Here is a 14,665-nt window from a genome sequence, read left to right as displayed (position 1 = left end):
CGAAGGACTTCACCCGATTACCGATGCAGGCGGCGGCTAGCGTCGGATAGCGCGTCTGCTATCCACCTCAAAGTCCTCCTGTTTGTGTTGCTGCAGCCAGCCGCTAATACACGGATCCCACCTACAACTTTCTTCTTTGCAGTCTTCATTGTTCATTAAACAAATTGCAAAAGATTCACCAACACAGATGTCCAGAATACTGTGGAATTTTGAGATGAAAACAGAGCTTTTTGTATTGGATTCAATGGCGTCCGAATACTTCCGTTTCAACGATTGACGTCACGCGCATACGTCATCATACATAGACATTTTCAACCGGAAGTTTAACGGGAAATTTAAAATTGCACTTTATAAGTTAACCCGGCCGTATTGGCATGTGTTGCAATGTTAAGATTTCATCATTGATATATAAACTATCAGACTGCGTGGTCGGTAGTAGTGGGTTTCAGTAGGCCTTTAAGTAAAAAAAAGGGAAAAAAAACCCTCCAAAAGTATCTTTGCCTCATCTGGTGTATAGTTCACCGCACGTCACTGTTTTTAATGCAATGTGGTCTTAAATCTGCTGCTATAAAAACACCAACGGCATTTGTTATTGCTTTAGCCCTGCCTGACTCACCGAGGAGAGGCTGCTTGAATGCGGTGTTTGCACGACGCTCGTCTTTCTCTTCGTTGAAGCGATGTTCACTTGGGGGTGGTGACGCTTCAAATGGGTTAACATGTTTGACGTGTTGGCAGAAGCATACCCTACTGCTGCTGAACAATGTCGGCAAACCTCCGTCCTCCATTGTTGTATCGCACCGCGAAGCTGAAATGTTCCCAAACTGGAGATCTTAACAAGGCAGGATGGTTTTCCAGCTCTGGCTTTTGCATATTGTCCTAGCCCGGTCGCTGCTAGCATGCCGTGTGTTGTGCCTCAGTGTGCATTGTTTACACAACGTGCGCTACGCTACTTAATATGTCCGTGTGGAAACTTGTTCGGTACACCTCCGGACCGAACCGAACCCCCCGTACTGAAACGGTTCAATACAAATACACGTACCGTTACACCCTTAGTATATGGTAAAATGCAATAAACAATTAAATCATTGAAGCTTTAAAAACAAATACCGTATTTCCTTGAATAGCCGCAGGGGCGCTAATTAATTTAAAACCTCTTGTCACTCCGGCGCTTACCAGAAGCCTGCGGGATGGCCATACATGCGCTAATTCTTTTAAAACCTCTTCTCACTCCGGCGCTTACCTTATCATGAAAAGAACATTTAATAAAAAAAACGTTATTATTGTCTTACCTTTAGGTATAAATGAGTCCATGCCAGCTCCTTTTGAAGAAAAGCATCGATATAGAAGTCTTCCTTATCTTTTTTTGGAGATCTTCCTTTTAAGTATTACCTCCTGCTTCGATTGAAAGTCCAGTTTAGAAAACGGTTTTATTTTAGATATGTAATCCTCCATGGTTAAAGTCCAAGCAAACAATGGCTGCGCACTCTTGCTGCCGGTTGTCTTCTTCTGCTGCACGGGTCTTCTTTAGTACCAGCAGTCGCAAGAACGATCACTAGCGCCCTCTACCACCAGGAGGCGGGAGTCATTTAATGACTCATATTTGACCCGGCGGAAGTGCCAAGCATGCGCTAATTATTTTGCGAAATGAGTTTGACCCGGCTGTAATTCGAGGCATGCGAATACCATATTCCTGGCACCAATTCAAGGAAATACGGTAACCAAAATGTCTAACTGTCCCACAAGTTTAAAAAGAAGTTAACCGCTGGATTTTGTAAATTGGCAACACAATAAAACAGTCTAACTTTTAAAAATGAATGACATACATGTACGCTGAAGGCAATTCACACTTTTTATACCCCCTGTCAAGGTTCTTCATTTGGAATAAATGTAGCAAACAAGGCAGCCAAAAGCCAAAGAATAACCACACATGTAGAGTTAATTATTTAATGCTCGCTGATTTTGCAAGATTCGTTTTTTTTTGCAACTGAAATATGCTGCTGCATCTGATTGCATGGTATGGAAAACGTTTGACATATGACCTTTAAGTAGCCCTACCCCTCCCCGCTACTGCTTGCTGTCCCAGCAGCTCGCTATGGCATACAAGCACTTTGACCGGTAATACATGCAATTTGTCCGTATTTGTACCTCGCTTTTCACAAAGAGCCTTCCCTGGCTTTTGAGTTGTAACGTTCTCTCCACATTCTCATCCAGCCGGAGAGAGGAGTTAACGATCGGTTCAAGGTAATAAAGTCGCACATCACGAACTGTGTGTGTCAATAGCGGCAGATGTGTAGTATGTGTAGGTGTACCTAATGTCTTGGCCAGTGAGTGGAAAGTGTGATTTCGATGGTTTGCGTTTATTGATAATCCTCTTGTGTTGCCCAGGTGATTCGAAAGGGATGGCTGACCATCAACAACATCAGCATCATGAAGGGCGGAGCCAAGGAGTACTGGTTTGTCCTCACCGCTGAGTCTATGTCCTGGTACAAGGATGACGAGGTGATGTGTTTTCACTTTCTCACACACACACACACACACACACACACACACACACACACACACACACACACACACACACACACACACACACACACACACACACACACACACACACACACACACACACACACACACACACACACACACACACACGCACACACACACTTAACAAAGATGGGTTTTTGTGTGGAAAAAAATGTGCACAAAAATGTACAATATAATATAGTCCAATTATTATCATTATTATTATTATTATTATTTTATTATTTTTATTTTTTTTGTCCTGTCCAGCTTCTCAGGCAAATCATATAGTTTTTTTTTAGTTTTTTTAAATTTTTAAATTTTTAAATTTTTAAATTTTTAAATTTTTAAATTTTTAAATTTTTAAATTTTTAAATTTTTATTTTTTATCTTTTTTTATTTTTTTTAATTTAATTTTTCATATAGTTGATGTAGATGCCCATATCGGCTGTTCAGATTTACTTTACAAAAGAGAAGTGTAGGGTACTTCTCTTGTTGCCTTATTTGTATTTGACTTTATTAAATGTATTTATATTATCATTTGGTGCAGCCGGGCCGGAGCAGGAGGGGATAGAAAGAGGAAAAAAAGGAAGACAGAGGGGGAAATTGTGGGGACAAGAGGGGGTTAAGACAGAGAGACAAAAATCAACAAAAGCAAACACAACAACAATAGAGAAACAACAGCAAATATGATAAGTACAAATATGATGGTAAAAGTGATGGCAAAGAATCAGTTAGCGAGATAAATAATAATACAGAAATGACGATGAGCTATATTACACTACAGAAATACAAATACCAATTGGAATAGCACTATTGATAATGAATAATACCAATAATTTACCTCTATTATCAACAATACAGTTGTTAAAATGCAACAATACATATACGTAACAATAACTACAGATACAAAAGAATGCAGAAAAATGGAGGGGAAGAAAGAGAAGCAACCTATATTAACCTTGTAGATTGTTATAGTAACAATAAGTTAAGTTTTGTCAGTGTGCCATGTGTTCTTTTTATATTTTTAACAGTGTTCCAAATATTTGTTCCCATCATAGTAATTCAATTATGAAGAAATTATTTTATATTGGATATTAAAATATTATGTAATTTTAATAAATATTATGTAATACATTTTCAAATTATATTGAAAAAAATCTAAAAAATTAATACATGTTTGTATTTGCCTTAAATTAGTATACATGTAATTATTAAATGGATGTAATACATTTAACTAAATATTATATATAGGAACAATTGCATTTATTTGTCTTTCCACGGACAAAAAAATATATGTTCATGACGTCACTAACTGCAGTCAAATAAACTTTGAACTATATATTTTATAATTGTATTTTGGTTTTGACACTGTAAATTGGATATACATATATATGTATATATTTTTTCTTTTCGTTATAATTATTGTACTATGTTATTGTAGCCTTGTCTTGGTTTAACTCTTATCTTACTGACAGGATGCAGTGTGTCTCCCATAACAATGTGACCTCGGACTATGTTAAGGTAACGTGCGGAGTTCCCCAGGGTTCAGTTCTTGGCCCTGCACTCTTTAGTATTTACATGCTGCCGCTGGGTGACATCATACGCAAGTACGGTGTTAGCTTTCACTGTTATGCTGATGACACCCAACTCTACATGCCCCTAAAGCTGACCAACACGCCGGATTGTAGTCAGCTGGAGGCGTGTCTTAATGAAATTAAACAATGGATGACCGCTAACTTTTTGCAACTCAACGCTAAGAAAACGGAAATGCTGATTATCGGTCCTGCTCAACACCAACATCTATTTAATAATACCACCTTAACATTTGACAACCAAACAATTAAACAAGGCGACTCGGTAAAGAATCTGGGTATTATCTTCGACCCAACTCTCTCGTTTGAGTCACACATTAAGAGTGTTACTAAAACGGCCTTCTTTCATCTCCGTAATATCGCTAAAATTCGTTCCATTTTGTCCACAAGCGATGCTGAGATCATTATCCATGCGTTCGTTACATCTCGTCTCGATTACTGTAACGTATTATTTTCGGGCCTCCCTATGTCTAGCATTAAAAGATTACAGATGGTACAAAATGCGGCTGCTAGACTTTTGACAAAAACAAGAAAGTTTGATCATATTACGCCTATACTGGCTCACTTGCACTGGCTTCCTGTGCACCTAAGATGCGACTTTAAGGTTTTACTACTTACGTATAAAATACTACACGGTCAAGCTCCTGCCTATCTTGACGATTGTATTGTACCATATGTCCCGGCAAGAAATCTGCGTTCAAAGAACTCCGGCTTATTAGTGATTCCCAGAGCCCAAAAAAAGTCTGCGGGCTATAGAGCGTTTTCTATTCGGGCTCCAATACTATGGAATGCCCTCCCGGTAAAAGTTAGAGATGCTACCTCAGTAGAAGCATTTAAGTCTCATCTTAAAACTCATTTGTATACTCTAGCCTTTAAATAGACTCCCTTTTTAGACCAGTTGATCTGCCGTTTCTTTTCTTTTCTTTTCTACTCTGCTCCGGGGTGGACCGCTAGCCTGTCCATCAGATGGGACATCTCTACGCTGCTGACCCGTCTCCACTCGGGATGGTTCCCGCTGGCCCCACCATGGACTGGACTTTCGCTGATATGTTGGACTTTCACAATATTATATCAGACCCACTCGACACCGAGGATGTCGTTGTGGCTTGTACAGCCCTTTGAGACACTAGTGATTTAGGGCTATATAAATAAACATTGATTGATTGATTGATTGATACTAACCCACCACAACTGCCATTATTAAGTGATTCTCACTAGCATCTTCTAGTGGCCACATAGAGTATAGACAATTCATACTTCAGTAACTGTGAGAAGAAGCAAATGTATTGTAAATATAATGATGATTTGTGTAGTTATTATACATTTAAACAACTGTATTTTTTTTAAAGTAACAATAAATTGATGCACATCATTGTCTATTTTAAAAACTTAAAAAAAAAAACGTAGTTCACAGTACAACCTCAGGCAGGATGAACGTACTTTTACATTGGTCGTCTTCCAACATCCACACTTTTTTTTTCTTTTCCATGTCGTTCTCCAAAAAACTCATTCCATCTCCTCTGTGCCGCGGTTTGAGTCGACACTTTTGTTACCGGGCAGATTGGTCAAAGAGAGGTCCCACGATGATGCTTTTGTGGAATTATTAGGAACTTGCTAAGCAGTCTTACTGTCTCTGGGGTGTGGCCACAGCCACTCTAGTCTGTGTGTGTGTGTGTGTGTGTGTGCGTGTGTATATATATATATATATATATGTATATACAGTATGTGTGCGTGTGCATATGTGCGTGCGTGTGTGTGTGTGTGTGTGTGAGAGAGAGAGACTAAAACAGACCCCCCAGCATGTCAGACACTAAAAGCTGGCACCCACATGTGCATACCAGAGCTCCCCCCCTTTGCCCTACCCTGCTCCCAATTACACACACACATAATCTGCTTCTAATAAACATACTTTATTTCAAAGCAGGGGCACGAATGCAGAATGGGATAGTTGGGCAGGACCGGAGAGAGGGTTCAGGTGGGAGGGGTCGTCTTTTGTTTGCAGCACACGTAACTAGGACCATGTGAAAGGTAAGGGGAAGTGGGGGGCTGGGATGGCGAAAGGTTGATGCGGACATGTTGCTTTTTCCCCTCCTCCTTCGCCTCGTATAGATGTTTAAACCAGAAGGAACGCTTCCCTCCTCCTTGTGTATTTATTTAAAGACGGAGGGTGCAGGGAGGCCTTAAGTCAACATGTTCGCAGCTATAGTGTGGGATTTCCAGTCCAACATATTTACATAAATCCCATATCAAATACACAAAAAAACATCACTTTTATTGGCGTCACAGGGAAAACCCCTCGCTATAGTGTGGCATGGTGGCACCCGCTTACCAAATCAATCATTTTAGCTTGAATGTTGTTATTTCTGTGTACGTGTGTGATTCAAAGCCTCCTGGTCCACATTACCACAGGACATGCCGTTTCTTTGAATCAGACGTCTCTGTGGCAGGAAAAAAAAAAAGAGTAAAGTTGAAGATAGAAGAGAAATGTGCATAAAAAAAGCGAGCCACATGAGTGCCCGTTTATAGACTTCCAGCACGTGTGGTATCCATTTGATCTTATTAACATGTCCGTTCAACACTATCTCACAGAGGATTAAATGAGCGGAGAACTCTGCTGTCCACATGTGGAAAGATACTTTTTTTTTAGTGTGCACATGACTAGAGTAACGTGTTGTACTTTCTCAAAAAGTGGCCTCTACTCTAATTGATGCCATGTCTCAAAGCATTGCTTGAATCAAATAAGCATCTTCCCTCCACCCCAGTTACTGTAATGACTTTTTACTTATGACTGATACCCCCAAAAATACATCTACACTATATATATATATATATATATATATATATATATATATATATATATATATATATATATATATATATATATATGTATATATATATATATGTATATATATATATATATATATATATATATATATATATATATATATATATATATATATATATATATATATATATATATATATATATATATATATACATATATATATATATATATATATATATATATATATATATATATATATATATATATATATATATATATATATATATATATATATATATATATATATTACGCTCTACCACGGTATCGAGCACTATTTTTTTGGATAATCTAATTAAGACATATATATATATATATATATATATATATATATATATATATATATATATATATATATATATATATATATATATATATATTAGAGATGTCCGATAAATGCTTTAAAATGTAATATCGGAAATTATCGGTATCGTTTTTTTTTATTATTGGTATCGTTTTTTGTTTTTTTGTTTTTTTAAATTTATTAAATCAACATAAAAAAACACAAGATACACTTACAATAAGTGCACCAACCCAAAAAACCTCCCTCCCCCATTTACACTCATTCACACTCATTCACACAAAAGGGTTGTTTCTTTCTGTTATTAATATTCTGGTTCCTACATTATATATCAATATAGATCAATACAGTCTGCAAGGGATACAGTCCGTAAGCACACATGATTGTGCGTGCTGCTGGTCCACTAATAGTACTAACCTTTAACAGTTAATTTGACTCATTTTCATTCATTACTAGTTTATATGTAACTGTTTTTATATTTTTTCTCTTTCTTTTTTATTCAAGAATTTTTTTAAAATTTATTTATCTTATTTTATTTTATTAATTTTTAAAAAAAAGGACCTTATCTTTACCATACCTGGTTGTCCAAATTAGGCATAATAGTGTGTTAATTCCACAACTGTATATATCGGTATCGGTTGTTATCGGTATTGGTTGATATCGGTATCGGTAATTAAAGAGTTGGACAATATCAGAATATCGGATATCGGCAAAAAGCCATTATCGGACATCCCTAATATATATATATATATATATATATATATACATATATATATATATATATATATATATATATATATATATATATATATATATATATATATATATATATATATATATATATATATATATATATACATATATATATATATATATATATATATACATATATATATATATATATATATATATACATATATATATATATATATATATATATATATATATATATATATATATATATATATATATATATATATATATATATATATATATATACACACACACATACATATATATATATATATATATATATATATATATATATATATACACACACACATACATATATATATATATACATACATACACGTATTTTCCGGACTAAGGAGCACACCATGATATATGCCGCACCCACTAAATTTTAAAAGGAAAAACAATTTTTTCCCATATATTAGACGCTCCAGATCCGTGGTCCAGATCATGTTTTCGTTATGTTCTGTTAGTTAACTCCATCAGTTCCTGTTTTTTGTGCACTCTTGTTTGTTTTGTTTGCCATGGTGGCATATGATTTTCACCTGCCACTGGTGTTCGGACGCTCACCTGGCTCTAATCAAGAGACTATTTAAACCGCCTTTGCCAGTCAGTCGGCCTGGCGTCATTGCTCGTTTCAGGTCTGATTCTATAGTTATGCTAGTTATTGGTTTCATGCCACAGTTTGATGTTGTTCTATGCCATGGTTCATGTTAGTTGTTTCATGCCACAGTTTCATAGTTGTTCCATGCCATAGTTATGTTAGTTGTTTGTTTCTTGCTATGCTATAGTTAATGCTAGTTTGCTTCACGCTATTGTCACGCAACCCTCTACGTAAGTCTTGTTTATTTCATGCCACAGTTAGAGAGTTTTTGCCTGTTATTTTGTAGTTAGATTAATAAATACGTTCCTACCTGCAAGCCTTGTCCGGAATAGTCCGTTTGCATCCCGGGAGAACAAACCTCGCAGTAAGCTGCGAAAACCCCGTTATGACACAGACTATAAACCGCAGACATATTAGTTGCAAAATACGTTATTTACACAGAAGCATTTTTGTAAATGTTTATTTACAAACTTTAATTGTTTCCAAACGTTGTCTGTAACACGGAAGTAAAACGGCTGATCCAACAAAACAGAAGTCGTCGTCATGGACCCACTAGCTGCGGAAGCTCGCTCTTCAATCAGCTAAACAGACTCACCAAGTCCACAGTGACGTTTTGGTGAATTTACTAAGGAATTTTTGAAACTGAAACATTACAAAAAGAATGCCATTGTAAGTTAATAATTAGAGATGTCTGATAATTGCTTTTTTGCCGATATCCGATATTCCGATATTGTCCAACTCTTAATTACCGATTCCGATATCAACCGATACCGATATATACAGTCGTGGAATTAACACATTATTATGCCTAATTTTGTTGTGATGCCCCGCTGGATGCATTAAACAATGTCACTTTACCATGAATGGATTAACATGGACCCCGACTTAAACAAGTTGAAAAACTTATTCGGGTGTTACCATTTAGTGGTCAATTGAACAGAATATGTACTGTACTGTGCAATCTACTAATACAAGTTTCAATCAATCAATCAAAAACAAGGTTTTCTAAAATAAGAGAACAACTTCAACTACAGTTATGGAAAAAAGTGCCAATATGGCACTGCCATATTTATTATTGAAGTCACAAAGTGCATTATTTTTTTTAACATGCCTCAAAACAGCTTGGAATTTGGGACATGCTCTCCCTGAGATAATCCTGTTACCCATTACAACTATGGGAAATACTATACTTTGACTTTCACAAAGTGCATTATTTTTTAATTTTTTAAAACATGCCTCAAAACAACAGCTACAAAAACAATGAAGGCACACAGCTTCAGTCCAGAGTATACTACGTCCGTGTTTTACCGGATATGTACCACTCCGTACAGCGGCGTTTTAAAAAGTCATTAATTTTACTTTTTGAAACCGATACCGATAATTTCCGATATTACATTTTAAAGCATTTATCGGCCGATAATATATTGATAATTTTTATGAACAGAATTTTTAGGCGCAGTCAAGGCGTTGAGGGGATCCGGTTTGGTGGCTGCAGGATTAATTCTCTGCTTTTTGCAGATGATGTGGTCCTGATGGCTTCATCTGGCCAGGATCTTTAGCTCTCACTGGATCGGTTCGCAGCCGAGTGTGAAGCGACTGGGATGGGAATCAGCACCTCCAAGTCCGAGTCCATGGTTCTCACCCGGAAAAGGGTAGAGTGCCATCTCCGGGTTGGGGAAGAGATCTTGCCCCATGTGGAGGAGTTCAAGTACCTCGGAGTCTTGTTCACAAGTGAGGGAAGAGTGGATCGTGAGATCGACAGGCGGATCGGTGCGGCGTCTTCAGTAATGCGGACGCTGTATCGATCCGTTGTGGTGAAGAAGGAGCTGAGCCGGAAGGCAAAGCTCTCAATTTACCGGTCGATCTACGTTCCCATCCTCACCTATGGTCATGAGCTTTGGGTTATGACCGAAAGGACAAGATCACGGGTACAAGCGGCCGAAATGAGTTTCCTCCGCCGGGTGGCGGGGCTCTCCCTTAGAGATAGGGTGGAGCTCAAAGTAAAGCCACTGCTCCTCCACATCGAGAGGAGCCAAATGAGGTGGTTCGGGCATCTGGTCAGGATGCTACCGAACGCCTCCCTAGGGCACTTCCGACCGGTAGGAGGCCACGGGGAAGACCCAGGACACGTTGGGGAGACTATGTCTCCCGGCTGGCCTGGTAACGCCTTGGAATCCCCCGAGAGGAGCTGGACGAAGTGGCTGGGAAGAGGGAAGTCTGGGCTTCTCTGCTTAGGCTGCTGCCCCCGCGACCCGACCTCGGATAAGCGGAGGAAAATGGATGGGTGGATAGATTTAAATCAAGAGTAAGACTACTAATCCAGTGGTAATATTTAAGTGAAAAAGTAGTGGAAAAGTTGGGCCCCCAGGTCAAAAAGGTTAACAACATTTTTAATAATAGAGTGCTATACAGTATATTATTATTATTATTATCAATATCATTAAATTAAATCATATAGTTATGTAAATATAAATAAATACCTTACCCCTAATAAATGCCTGCTCTCTTCAGTTGACTAAATGAAGGTCCTCACAACTCTGAGGAAATAAAGTATAATTTGAGAGTGGTTAGGTTTTATGGCATATTATTCAAAACCATGTTGAAAATGTTTTCTACTCATTTAATTTTTTCTATGCAATCTTGCTGTTGTGTTTTGAGTGTATGCATGCATTGTATTGTGTGTGTATTGAGGTTGTGTGCATGTTGTGTGTGTGTGTGCATGTGTTAGTGTGTGAGTGGGCTTCCCTGCTAAGGCCGCCAAAATGCCAGACTCACCCAATGATCCCAGCAGTAAACATTTTTAGATGGGGGGCTCTCGCATGCTTACTCTGAGGTGTGTGCGTGTGTGTTTGTGTGTGTTTGCATGCATGTGCGTGTGTGTGTGTGTGTCTAAGCATGTGTTCCTGCTGTGTGTGTGTGTGTTTGCTGCCAGGGCTCTAAATGGAAACAGGCTTGCTGCTGGTTTGAGGTTTTCATTGCAGTCCATGACGCTCTAAGGCAAGACGCCAGTTTTGCATTGTTTTTGCATCTTTAAGAGGCAACTTAAGAAGCTGTGTTAAGGCAGACTGGAACCTTGGGTTAAACTTGGTGGCAAACAAGGCGAGAGGGGTCAGTGAAACATGACGTCACCACTGTACTTTTTTGTTCTCGAGCGTTCTAAACTAAGACTTTGAAGGAAAAAAATTCGACGAGACAATGACAGAGTGGGTGCTCGCAACATTTTTGTGTGCTCTCTGCACATACTGTGGTCATTTGAGGTGGAGACATAATTGTACATTTGCAGTCTGACGTTGCTTTGGCTTCTTCTATTCATATTCTGCGAGGCTGAGCCTTTTGTGGCCAGTTTTTTTTAGATATTGAATGTTGGTAGAGGAATTAACATTACTTTTTGTAGTCCTGCACCTTTTTGGGCTCTTTTTTATCCATTTGTCTTGAGGCTTGCAACTATTATTCACAACTTGGACGTTAAATACCTCACAATGAGGCCGAAAAACTTGATTACATTCAATAACTTAAAAAACCCCAAACTATTATGTTTTTATACGATAACTTTTTAATCTAGTATTAAATGCATTTATTTTTCTAATAATAAATCATTGTAATAAATGTCAAAGTGTAATAATTAACACTTTTCAAGATGAAGCGTTAAAAGAGTTTGGTGTTTTCTTAAGTCTGAAAATAAAGGTTTTGCAACCAATTTTCCTAATCTAGTATTCAAACCATGAACAACAAATGGTTCGTAAATTTTGGGGGAATTCTAAGATACTTTTAAGAATACACGAGTTTTAAAAACTTCTGGGGTATTTTAAAACCTCGTCACGAAGGTAGTTTGATTCCAATTTTAAAATGTGTTTTTGTATTCAAAAAGTTACGTATGAAATGCATTTTTGGAATGTTTTTTCTTTCTTTTTTTGTATTTCATATATATATCAAAATATATAAAAATTCACAAAAGTAATAAAATCATTTGGCTGCAATTTTTTTTCCCTTTTATTTCCTCAAATATTTTTAGACCTGAAAAAGTAAAAAAAAAAATAATAATAATAATAATTTGTGTAGCATTTTTTACATATATTTTCAAATATTTTTTTAAAACAGTTTTGAAACAAACCTTTTGTGCCATTTAAAATTTGTTTGAATATTTCAAAGTTATTAGAGGATTCTAATTACAAAATGTGTATGTTTTAAAAGTCACAAAATAATTCAAATTTAACATTTGTTTGAATATTGTAAAAGCCAAAATATTATAGTAGTATTTTCCTCACATTTGAAAGTATTTTAAAAGTCACATTAAAAAAAGTTTGGTGGCAACATTTTTTCATGTGTTTCAACTATTTCTAAGCATGAAAAGGTTAAAAACTAAAAGGTTATATAGCAATTTCTCAATCCATTTTCTACATATTTTTATTTTAATTTTAATATATATAAAATATTTTAAAGTATTTTAAAAGACAAAATGTTTTAAAAATCTGTAGAAATTTTAAAAAAAAATTATTTTATATGTTCCAATTCAAACAAACTGTACTGTATGCCTACATAAAAGGGTAAAACAAACTAAATTAATACTAAAATGTAATGAAGATGTTCAAGAGAAACGTCAAATAAATTACAAATGGAAGCATCTTTATTTCACTTTTTGGGACAGTCATTATAGGTTGATCATCACAAACAAATACATGATAATAATTTATGACATTAAGAGCCACTTCACTGCAGCCGGTTCTCCATTGTTGTCGTTGTTGTTTTTTGGTGCATTTAAGGCCAGGCGTCAGTATTCAAGATTGTTGCGTTGGTGGTGGTTCATTGGTGAGGTGGTTTTATACATCTCCATGTGCTGGTCCTTCTGGTCCCGTGCTTCCCCGAAGCCAGCCTAACCAATGTGCAGACTACTGTACAACCACTACTTCCTGAACAGGTAGTCTGAACACTGGGCAGGCGGGCCGGGCTCAAAGGATGCTCGCTGGTCGGTCCTTTTGGGTTGTTTTTTTTTCTTTTCTTTTTCCAAAAAGTGTGGATGCTTCTACTTACCAGAGCTGGGTTATAGATGAGGGGGAGGAGGAGGGAGAAGAGGAGGAGGAGAGGTGAGACGGAGGTAATAGCCACTGATTGGCAGATTATGAGAGGTCCCCTCCCGCTTCCCGCTGTGAGGCGCATTCCTCGCATCTGTGAAGAGAGGAAAGACGTTGGAAGTTTTCTCTTGTAGCGTAAAAAAAGATGCACGGATAACTTTTTCAAAAAATAAGTCTTTAGAGTACCTACCTTGGATGAGAGCCTCTTAGGGTTTTTTTTTGTTGTTTTTTTTGTTTTTTTTACATCTTTGGCTCGTCACTTTGATGGTACCTGTCAGCTAAAAACTAACTTTTCCCCATTCTAGTTAAAAAAAAAAAAAAAAAAAAAAGACCAAAAAAAGTCACTCCGATGCGTCCACCTTGCTGGAGGCTTGACGTGGCAAAGGACTGACCACCAAGAAGTTTCCTCTCCAGGAGACAGAAGGAGGAAAAAGGGCAAGCTGGAGAGAGAGAGAAGATAGGGAGAGAGAAAGAGGAGGAGCTCCCCCACTTTTCCATTTTTTTTTCTCCCTCTTCTCTGTCCCTTTCTACTTCCTCTCCACCCTCCCCTCGATTTGTCTTGAACACCCCTTTACCCCACCCCCTCCTCCATCACCGCACGCCTCCCTGGCTTTGAGGGGAGAAAGTGGAGGTTCAAAGGTGAACAGGAAGTGAGAGCCACTCATTCATTCGTAAGGAAACTCTTCATCGTCCTCCATCCAGTCGACTGTACATGCGATCAATGATGGTTTGCGTGATGGAGGGATGAAGGGAAGAGGCGGAGGCCGGGGTAGGAATGTCTGCGTTTTGTTGGCGAGCGGGAGGAGGGGGGGGGGGGAGGAGGAGGCCTTGTAATAACTCCAGATGTGCGGCTCTGTGGTCTCCATCGCGCTTTCGCTCCCTCTGTTTTTGCTTCTAAAGCTGATTTCCTCTCGCTGTCAGGGCTGAATAAAGAAGCCTTTATGCAGCCCCTCACAACACACATGTGCACGGGCAATGGGG

At 37.6% G+C, this 14,665-nt stretch overlaps 1 protein-coding gene across 7 annotated transcripts in view; it reads left to right on the top strand.

The window, feature by feature from the left end:
• The window catches only part of dnm1a (dynamin 1a), a 115,528-nt gene that overhangs the window by 55,660 nt on the left and 45,203 nt on the right, over positions 1 to 14,665 (top strand). For 4 of the 7 annotated variants that reach the window (XM_062055293.1, XM_062055294.1, XM_062055291.1 and 1 more), the window contains exon 15: positions 2,386 to 2,499. In XM_062055293.1, coding sequence (XP_061911277.1) covers positions 2,386 to 2,499 — 114 coding nt within the window. Of the gene's footprint in view, positions 1 to 2,211; positions 2,242 to 2,385; positions 2,500 to 14,665 lie in introns of all 7 variants that reach the window. The other 3 variants (XM_062055289.1, XM_062055288.1, XM_062055287.1) reach the window with 1 other exon arrangement.

The sequence above is a fragment of the Entelurus aequoreus genome, linkage group LG08, assembly GCF_033978785.1.
Source record: "Entelurus aequoreus isolate RoL-2023_Sb linkage group LG08, RoL_Eaeq_v1.1, whole genome shotgun sequence".
NCBI lineage: Eukaryota > Metazoa > Chordata > Actinopteri > Syngnathiformes > Syngnathidae > Entelurus > Entelurus aequoreus.
Note: the sequence above shows the minus strand (reverse complement) of the source record. Positions and strands in the feature narration are given on the sequence as shown.